Source organism: Haplochromis burtoni, unplaced genomic scaffold (genome assembly GCF_018398535.1).
Source record: "Haplochromis burtoni strain Fernald_Lab_line unplaced genomic scaffold, NCSU_Asbu1 Contig_50, whole genome shotgun sequence".
Taxonomy (NCBI): Eukaryota; Metazoa; Chordata; class Actinopteri; order Cichliformes; family Cichlidae; genus Haplochromis; species Haplochromis burtoni.
The window spans coordinates 1530243-1540303 of NW_024582411.1; the positions used below are offsets into that span (position 1 = coordinate 1530243).

The following is a 10061-nucleotide window of genomic DNA, read 5'->3' on the forward strand; positions in this document are numbered from 1 at the left end:
TTTTTTTTTTTTTGTTTGGTTTTCCTTTTGTTTTGGAAAACCATGTGACTCTTTATCAGAATGTGCAATTTAAGAAGTATAGAACAGGAAAAGACTGAAACTAATAAAAAAAACTAACATTTAATGTTTTGGGGCAATAAATAAAATAATTAAACAAATGAAAATGAACAAATTCTCTCAGGAAACCAAACTAATGAAAAAATGCAAAACTATCTTGGTCCATATTTATTAATCTCAGTAGAAAAGACTTATATTAAATATACAACACAAGTGTTTTTACCGTTTCTAAATGGTTTGCTTGATTCTTGATTCAATAATGGGACAAAACCATCATGACCAGAATTAATACCTAATGACTTTTATAAATAATGACATACATTTTTTGTTCCAGAGCAAAAGTTTTTAATCAAATAAAAATCATTCCTGCAGCTCTTGGGTTCATTCTTTCTTTGCTTTAGGTTTCTGTTACTCTCTGTTTTGAGTATTTTTTTTCTTTCTCTGACTGATAAGTTGAGGGCTTGTTGTGCAGTGTTAACAGTTACGCTGGTTTGTCCGGTGTCTGTCATTTCAGCTGTCTGGAGAAAGCTACAGATGGCAACTGACTAAAAAGAAATACTTTCCTTGTCCTGTTGTTGTCTGTTGTATTTTATTATCCTGAGAAATTTTCATATGCAGTTGCCGCCGGAGTTGTATGGTAAAGGGAGGTTTATGGGAAACCAATCTAAACACAAGTAGAATTATTCTGTATCCCACTACATTTTGCTGTCAGCACTTGCTTTTCCAGAAGTAGAGAGAAATCGTCTCACAGCTAATGTTGCAATTTGGTAGCAGACCATTTTGTATCCTGAGTTGATTTTCTTTAAAGTAAAATGTGGCAGAGAAACCTGACTGTTCTCTCCCTATCTGCAGGCTGACCTGATCAACCAGTTGTACCAGGGAAAGCTGAAGGACTATGTCCGTTGTCTGGAGTGTGGCTATGAGAGCTGGAGGATTGATACTTACCTGGACATCCCTCTTGTGATCAGACCCTTTGGAGCCAGCCAAGCCTATGGCAGTGTGGTGTGTTTCTCACCCTTTGTTCTTCTAAGCATATACTTTATCACAGCAGCACTTAACATTTATTAACTCTTTGCAATTCAGTGTTGCTTAAAGGTTACTTTAAATTCAGTACTTGGTACAGTTTCAAACTATTTGATATTAAATTGTTATTCTAAATTGATTTGATTTACATGATATGATTTTTTTTTTCTATTTTTATTTATTTATTTATTTTTTTGATGCCACAGGAGGAAGCATTACAGGCATTCATACAACCAGAAACACTTGATGGGCCCAACCAGTATTTCTGTGAACGCTGTAAAAAGAAATGTGATGCCCGTAAGGTAAGTATACTAAAAATGTAACATGGAAGTCATGATTAGAGAGTACAGTGTTTTGCTAATGTCTCTTCTCATTTTCTGACATCACACGCAGGGGCTGAGATTTCTGCACTTTCCTTACCTGCTGACATTACAGTTGAAAAGGTTTGATTTTGACTACACCACTATGCATCGCATCAAACTTAATGACCGCATGACCTTCCCAGAGGAACTTGACATGAGTCCATTTATTGATGTGGAAGATGAGGTGAGAGCACCATTGAATTTACCTGCCTCTGTCATTGTCATTACTGATTTGGATTCATCCTATGGGATGCCTTTTAATCAATTTTGGAATTCATTTTCTCCTTTATGACTGCTAACGGAGGAAGCAAAGCAGAACCAGTGACGCTCCCTCTGCATCACCTTAGGATTATGGGTTTTGTGTTATCATGTGGTGCCTTCATTGTAGGGCTGTATGTTTTTCCCAAACAGTGCAACCTTAGTTTCATCAGTCCACAAAAACATTTTTCCAAGTGTTGAGGGTCAAGGTGCCCTGTGTGTAATCTTGTGCTGTGTCCTGCCATGACAGGCTTCAGTCAGCCATAAACCATGGTTTGTGTATGTTGACCAACTGAGATGTTAACCAACTTGCTGGTTTCTTAATGTCCTACATTTCTACGCTGGATTAGTTCTTTTCTAATTGATCTTTTGAATTCACCTTTAACTCTGGTGTTGTTTTTCAAATTGCGTACTCTGTAGAAGTCCCCTCAGACCGAGAGCTGCACTGACAGCGGAGCAGAGAATGAAGGCAGTTGCCACAGCGACCAGATGAGCAACGATTTTTCCACCGATGATTGTGTGGATGAGGGCATCTGCTTGGACAGCACCAGCAGCACAGAGAGGGTGTTGAAGCCAAAGGTGATCATCCTCACTTAGATGGATTTGGTGTGCTTGGTTTGTACGTGAGAATGTATCTGACAACAGATTAAAAGGAAGTACCTGATTTGCCAACGGTGTAGTGATAAGAGGGATTGTTATTCTGCAAGTGTCAGCTAAAAATGTTATACTTCTCTGGTCTTGTTAAATATATAAATTCATCTTTTATTTACAGTGTTCTAAAGATGTGTGATTATTCTCTATTTTTGCTTTAAAGTGGCAAAATATGGGAACGTGTGTATCTCTAAAAATATAGTATGTTGACAGTGAAATCTGCAACACAATTATTGGTTTTAACTGAACAGTGTTCCCCTATTTCTTCTCAGAGTTTGCTGACCTTTGAGCTGTTTTCTGTTATGGTCCATTCTGGGAGCGCTGCGGGCGGGCACTATTATGCCTGTATCAAGTCCTTCAGTGATGGCCAGTGGTACAGTTTCAACGATCAGCACGTTAGCAAGGTCAGTCTCTGCTCTTGAGTGACACGTTTTGGCTTCCTACTGAAAGCAAATGTCAGGCAGTGCTTGCCATTTCTATATACTAGACCAAAAAAAACCTGCCAACTGCAACTGCCATTTAAAATGCTGCTTATTGTCATTGTGGTAACCTCTGAATAGTTTTTTTTTTTTTTTTGTTTCATTGTGTTCATTTCTGTCAAACAGATCACCCAGGATGATATCAGGAAAACATATGGGGGATCCTCAGGGAGCAGAGGCTATTACTCCGGTGCCTTTGCAAGGTCAGTTGTGTTCCACAGCAGTCACAGGCCTTGAGACCAGTTGGCAACCCCCAGTTGGCCCCAGGGAAAAAATGTCTATTTCTTGGCTAGGTGGTGAGTGATTGCTGGAGGCTCGTGCTGTACCAAAAACCTCCATGTCATTGCTTTGGTCGATCATATTGTGCAGAAAGCAATCTTGAGATGATTTTCAAGCAGCACCGTGTATCTCCATGCGATTTGTTTCACCTTGTGGCTGGCAGCAGCCACTTTCCGACTGGTCAGGGAATGCACGTTTTTTCCAGGAGTCGCTGATTTTGTGATAGAGGACTCCCTCACATCAAATGCTTCTAATACACTGACTTTGGAAAATGAATGGTGTTTATCTTGTTATTCACATCTGTTTCTAAATGTGAAACCTTTTATTTTCCCCCCGTTTGTGTTTGTAATTTTGTTTTTATTGAAGTAATAGTTTTCTCCTTCCTCTTACCTTCCCAACAGCTCTACAAACGCATATATGCTGATTTATAGACTGAAAGATCCTTCAAGGAATGCAAGTAAGAAATTCATTCAATTAAGTCTTGCTAAGGAAAATGTAAAAATTAGAGCAAGAATGACAGTTTTTCCACATTTCTGAATTAAAAACTCCCAAACTGTAAAAGTCACAGGTTTTCATCTTTTCGTCGTAACCTAGTGAATGTGTTTGGCCTTTTGTTAACTTGTTTTTTTGCAAGGAAAGTGTTTAAATAAAACAATTTCACTTGTCTTCTGATACCTACTACACGTAAGAAGATCCTTTACACAAGTTTCCACTGTGCCCTATCTGCCATCCATCTGAACTAAACTTGTCCAGGCTTTTGCCTGTATTTGCAACTTATTTTTAAAGCTTTGTGTTGCACCAGTTGCAAAGGAACCAGCTTGCCCTCTTGCCTTTGTCTTGTGGTCATAATTTTCCCATTTTTCATACTCTGATACATACCCTGAGCTCTGTAGTTTTCCTCATGCCACTGGATTTAATGTGTAATCTCTGAATTGTCTGCAGAGTTTTTAGCCGTGGAGGACTTCCCAGACCACATAAAGCGTTTGGTTCAAAAGGAGAAAGAGTCTGAAGAGCAAGAAAAGAGACAGCGGGAGATTGAACGCAACACTTGCAAGGTGCTGGGCTGTTTGCCTAATTTATAAGGATAATTTAATACCCTGTCTCTCTCTCTCTTTTTTTTTTTTTGGTAGTCTTATGCTCTTTACTTTTTAGATCAAGCTCTTCTGCATGCATCCTGTGAAGATGATGATGGAGAGCAAGTTGGAAGTGCACAAAGACAAAACTCTCAGAGAAGCAACAGAAATGGCCTACAAGGTTTGTTAGATTTGTTTCAGTTACTTTTGGAGGAATCTTGAAAGACATTTGGTGCATTCAATTTTCTTTCTTCCATTAACTTTGCAACACAGCATTACTGTGACTAGCAAAAGAAAAGAAACTCACTTTAGAGTTTGGATTTCAAAACTTGCTGCTAATTTCTTTAATGGGTGTTCTGTATGTCAGATGATGGAGCTTGAGGGAGTTGTCCCTCTGGACTGCTGTCGCTTGGTAAAATATGATGAGTTCCATGAGTACCTGGAGCGCTCTTATGAAGGAGAGGAGGACACACCAATGGGCCTCCTCCTTGGAGGAGTCAAGTCTTCATACATGTTTGACTTGCTTCTAGAAACCCGCAGGCCAGATCAAGTGTTCCAGCCTTACAAACCTGGAGGTCGGTAATCTTCTACTGTTGACTGCTTGTTGTACATAGTGCTGTTTTCAGGATGATAAAAGCTGAGTTGCCAGAGTCTGAACAGACAAACTGTGATGATCAGAAACAAATACACACCGGTGACAGGTGTAAGTGTGTGTATCAAGCAACTTAGTTGCTGTTTATCTGCGTGGGTGTGTTTATGATTCTTCTTTTGTTCACAGAGGTGATGGTGAAGGTTCATGTTGTTAATCTGAAGAGCGAGACCATCGCGTCTCCCGTCAGCGTTCGGGCGTACTTGAACCAGACGATCACTGAATTCAAACAGCTTATTGCACAGGTTTCTTACTCTTAGCCTCTTCACAGTGTTTTGTTTTAACCATTTACCCAGGAAACTGTCAAATATAGTGGTGTCGGTTATATTAATGTAAGCCTGTTTTGTGTGCATTTCTTTCCAGGCTACAGGGCTTTCTGCAGAGACCATGCGTGTGGTTCTGGAGCGCTGCTATAATGACCTCCGGCTTCTCTATGTCCCAAACAAGACACTGAAGGCTGAGGGATTCTTCAGGAGCAACAAGGTCTCTTGTTTTCTTCTAACTTTGACAGTTGTTCTGTCTTGTGCGTTATTGTGTTTCAGTTTTGTTTTAAATTTCACAAAGTCTTATTATATATGTTATTATTACATGAAATTTGCTGATTTGTTTGTTGGCCATTGTTTTTCACCAGGTTTTTGTTGAGAGCTCTGAGTTGACCGATCATCAGGTTCCTTTCACTGACTCGCTCTTGTGGAAACTGTTGGATCGGCACGGGAATACGATCCGGCTGTTAGTCTTACTACCAGAGCAGTCTCCTGGTACCTTGGCAAACAGAACTCTTTTCCAAAAAGTAGGAAGTGACTCTGATGTGCTCTCTGAGGGTGCAAAGGGTAACAGGAAATCTGTAGAGGCTATCCTGGAGGAGAGCACAGAAAAGTTAAAGAATCTGTCTCTGCAGCAGCAGCAGGGCTCCAGCACCAGTGACAGCCAGAAAAGCTCTGACGCCAGCGACTTTGAACATATCGAATCCCCAACCCAAGAGGCGGACTCAAACTCTTCTCTCTGCGTGGCTGCAGACAACAGAGAGTTAGAGAATCGGATCAGGGCCACGTCTGCGGGTAGCGGCGGCGCCTCCTCTGACCCTGAGAACCACTTTGCCTGTGAGGAGCGGTCGGACTCAGAAGTGAACAATGACCGCAGCACCAGCTCGGTGGACAGTGACATCCTGAGCTCCAGTCACAGCAGTGACACGCTGTGTAACGCAGACAGCGGCCCAATCCAGCTGGCCAATGGCCTGGACTCGCACAGCATCACGAGTAGCCGGCGCTCCAAAGCCCACGAGGGCAAAAAAGAGACCTGGGACACTGCAGAGGAAGACTCTGGAACTGACAGCGAATATGACGACAATGGAAAGAGCAAGGCAGAGGCCCAGTACCTGTACTTCAGAGCAGAGCCTTGTTCTCAGGATGATGCCTCATGGAATTCACAAAAATGTACAAACTTTTATTATGCATTTAAAAGCAGTTGTCATCCATAGCTAGTATATTTATGTTTTAATTACATTTAAAATCAGGCACGGGCAATTACTTCCATTCAAGGGGGAGGATTGCAAACATTCTTTACCTGTTTTGCATCCTTGACGTATATCTTTTCTTTCCTTTTTAAAAAAAAAAAGGTACATTGATGTTTCTTGTGATCTACATCAGGTTTGGTGGTTCATGTGGACAAGAGAATAACATTAGCAGCATTTAAGCTGAACTTGGAGCCCTACGTCGGCGTCACCTCGACCCAGTTCAAGGTGTTTAGGGTGTATGCCAACAACCAGGAGTTTGAGAGTGTACGGCTCAACGAGACACTCTCATCGTTCTCTGACGATAATAAGGTCAGTTTAAACTTATTACCTTGATTAAAGTCGTTTGCTTGAGAGTAAGGAAATATCTCAACAAAGACTGTGCTACTATCCATAGATAACCATTCGACTAGGCAGAGCCCTTAAAAAGGGTGAATACAGAGTGAAAGTGTATCAACTACTAGTCAATGAACCAGAGGTAAGAACTGACAGACTTTTCTTACTCATACATTGTTGTACAGCTGCACAGCATTATGTTATAAAATATATTAATTGTGGTGTTTTCTCAGCCCTGCAAGTTCCTAGTGGACACGGTGTTTGCCAAGGGTATGACTGTCAGACAGTCTAAAGAGGAGCTGCTTCCTCAGTTAAAAGAGCAGTGTAAACTTGACCTCAGCATTGACAGGTACGATTCTTTGCTTTGCAAAGTTCAGAGGACTGTTGATGCAGTTTCCCTTCAGGTAAAATGAACATGTATACAAAACAGCATGTATCTATTTATCTCTGTGTGGTCAGGGTTCGCCTCAGGAAAAAGACGTGGAAGAATCCGGGCACAGTGTTTTTGGATTACCACGTTTATGAGGAAGACATCAGCATTTCGTCCAACTGGGAGGTTTTCCTTGAAGTCCTTGATGGTAACTTGTGTTTTTCACTTTCTTTTAAACATTGCTTCACTATGCGTTTTTCTTTGGGTACCTCAACTACCTTACTTATTTTAGTTTTTTTCTGTTCTAATAATATAAACTTTTTCTTTAAAGGTATAGTAAATAATTTCCTTTAAGGTACAGAAAACAAACATTAAATCATCTGTTTCCAGGGACTCAAAAAACATCACATTGTTGAATTGTTAATATGCTGTGAAACGCCACATGGAGACAGATTAATAAACGACGTGTATTTGGTTCTAGAGTGAAGGAAAATTTGTTTTCACTGAAGTTTCATTTAAAGTGCAGTTGATTGATCCACAGCCTCTAATGTTTCTCAGAACCAGAGAAGATGAAATCAATGTCACAGTTGGCCGTTCTGACTCGGAGATGGAGCCCGTCTACAATGAAGCTGGGGCCTTTTCAGGAAGTGATTCTGGAGAGCAGCAGCGTGGAGGAACTCAAGGAGAAGGTTTGTCTGCTGCATGACAAATGTGTTTTACTCATGTTCAGTGTTTAGCTGAGGGAAACTGTTGTATTCCTGTGTCTAATGTTTTTATTCTGTTGGCAGCTTAGTGAAATCAGTGGTATACCATTGGAAAACCTGGAGTTTGCAAAGGTAGGTGGATGTAATTACCTGAAACCTGGGACCCGATTTTTCTAATATGTTTGTATTGATGACACTGCTATCTGGTCTCTGCAGGGTAGGGGGACATTTCCTTGTGATATTTCTGTGTTGGAAATCCATCAGGATTTAGACTGGAACCCCAAGGTGTCAACCCTTAATGTGTGGCCTCTTTACATCTGTGATGATGGGGCGGTGGTCTTCTACAGGTAAAAAAAAAAAAACTGGGACAAGTCCACATTCAAGTACAGTGTTTGTGTCTTTGGTATTTTTGTGAAATCATTTCATGAACAGAGAGGACTGTAGTAGAAGTCATAAGTCACGCATTCGCTCGGACTATTAAAAACTCAATATGTTTATGTGAGTTGAATTTTTAGCATCTAATATGAATTAGAGACAACTTTAATATTTGAACACCTAATCTCAATATCTAATATACGTTGCACTCTAGTTGTATCTGTCTTTGCTGTGATGGTAAAAAAAAATTTTTAATCACAAATCAATGCAGCTAATAAATGAGAACGCATGAGGTCAGTGCTGACAGGTCTGATTTCCATCACTTCTCGGTAATGACTGAAAAGGCAGTGGTACAAGTGCAGATTTGAGCTTTCTTACTATGTTCTGAACCAATTATGTTGTAATCCAGGCTTTAATTGTAAAACTGTATCTAGTAGTAGAGATATTTTAAAGAAAGCAGCTACTAAGCTTAAAAAAAAGACTTCAAGTTTCAGTTAAGTTTACATGTTTTTGTTTTTTTTGTTTTTTTTTATTCATTCATTATTCCCTTAAAATTTTAAAACATGGCGACATCCATGGAGTTCTTCTAATGATCTTATTATATTAGGAGTATTTGTGACCTCCATCAATGTTTTTGTGCTCTTTTGTCTGCGCAGGGACAGCACAGAAGAACCTCTGGAGTTGTCAGAGGATGAGCGCAACGAGCTAATGAAGAAGGAAAGCAGCCGTCTGCTTAAAACCGGACACCGTGTCAGTTACTCGCCACGCAAAGAGAAGGCCCTCAAGATCTACCTGGACGGCGGCCCTGCAAAGGACCCAGGGCAGGACTGAGGCGTGGAGAAACACTCGTGGGTTATTTGTTTTGCCTGGGTGCTGCAGCAGAGCATCCAGGCTGCGGGACTCTGAATGTCGGGCCCGACAGTGACTTGAAATCGAGCAGCGCTGTGAGGATTATGTGCTCTCACCCTCCACCCTGAGCTCCAGGCTCAGAAACCCTATTGTGCACTATAGTGTATTGTACTGTAAAGATTAAAGGGAAGTACAAAAGCTATTTGGATGCTGTATAGACAAATCAATTGAAAGTGAAAGCTTCAGGGATGGATGTGGAGAGTCTAGGACTGTGAAACCGGTCTGGGAGGCATCCATCCGGACTATTCAAGGCTCCAGTCTACTTTTACATCAGGCTCTTTCACTGTCCTCCCCATCACTGTGTGTTCATCTCCGTGTTTTGGACAATAGTGTTGATTATGATTCATCCGTGGCCGTCTTGTAAATCCATGTGCTCACAATTTTTGAGCACCACTTTGTTGGAGAATCAATCTAAATCATCTTACGTTGAACATCTTCCTTTAAATTAAAAAAAAAAAGAAAAAAAAAGAAACTACTTATCCAGCCTTCCTCAGTCTCACCTCTTCTGCCGAGACAAACCTCACTCACTCAGACTGCCTGACAAATTGAGGAACCATTCATTCACAAGAATTAATGAATTGAAAAAGCAACAATTAATAAATTGTAAACTAAAGTTGTTTCTCCTCTAATGCTCCTATAATGCCAGAGTAACGTGTTGATATGGGTTGTCTTTACTGCTGCTCTATGTGCTTTATAGGAGCTCTGCCTCTGTCACATCACTTCCACTAGATGTAGTGATACATAGGCTATCAGTCCTTTTTAAAACTTAATATAATAAAACAAAACCAAGTAGACGATGTTAAGAATCTCCTTGTTTTGTTGTTTGTTTGTAAATTATTATTTTGCTTCAGACTTAATCATTTAGAGGTCTTGTGAAGCACCAGGCACTCATCTGTTGTCTGCATTAACCTTTAATTTAGAAATTAGATATCTTTATCTGTTTCTTGCACCATGTGAAACTTGCAGTACATGTCTCGTGTCATCCACGTGTGTGTGTGTGTGTGTGTGTGTGTGTGTGTGTGTGTG

General features: G+C 40.5%; 1 protein-coding gene across 4 annotated transcripts in view; it reads left to right on the forward strand.

Annotated features, from left to right (window-relative positions):
- Positions 1-9605, forward strand: part of usp47 (ubiquitin specific peptidase 47) — a 23266-nt gene extending 13661 nt beyond the window's left edge. For all 4 annotated transcript variants that reach the window (XM_042220550.1, XM_005929536.2, XM_042220551.1 and 1 more), the window contains 21 exons: positions 910-1059; positions 1287-1382; positions 1474-1626; positions 2121-2279; positions 2624-2755; positions 2957-3033; positions 3511-3566; positions 4052-4164; positions 4262-4363; positions 4550-4757; positions 4961-5076; positions 5195-5314; positions 5463-6264; positions 6478-6653; positions 6739-6819; positions 6911-7026; positions 7137-7255; positions 7606-7736; positions 7836-7883; positions 7968-8098; positions 8783-9605. In XM_042220550.1, coding sequence (XP_042076484.1) covers positions 910-1059; positions 1287-1382; positions 1474-1626; positions 2121-2279; positions 2624-2755; positions 2957-3033; positions 3511-3566; positions 4052-4164; positions 4262-4363; positions 4550-4757; positions 4961-5076; positions 5195-5314; positions 5463-6264; positions 6478-6653; positions 6739-6819; positions 6911-7026; positions 7137-7255; positions 7606-7736; positions 7836-7883; positions 7968-8098; positions 8783-8957 — 3261 coding nt within the window. In that variant the 3' untranslated portion in view covers positions 8958-9605. The remainder of the gene's footprint in view (positions 1-909; positions 1060-1286; positions 1383-1473; positions 1627-2120; positions 2280-2623; positions 2756-2956; positions 3034-3510; positions 3567-4051; positions 4165-4261; positions 4364-4549; positions 4758-4960; positions 5077-5194; positions 5315-5462; positions 6265-6477; positions 6654-6738; positions 6820-6910; positions 7027-7136; positions 7256-7605; positions 7737-7835; positions 7884-7967; positions 8099-8782) is intronic.
- Positions 9606-10061: the final 456 nt, after the last annotated feature.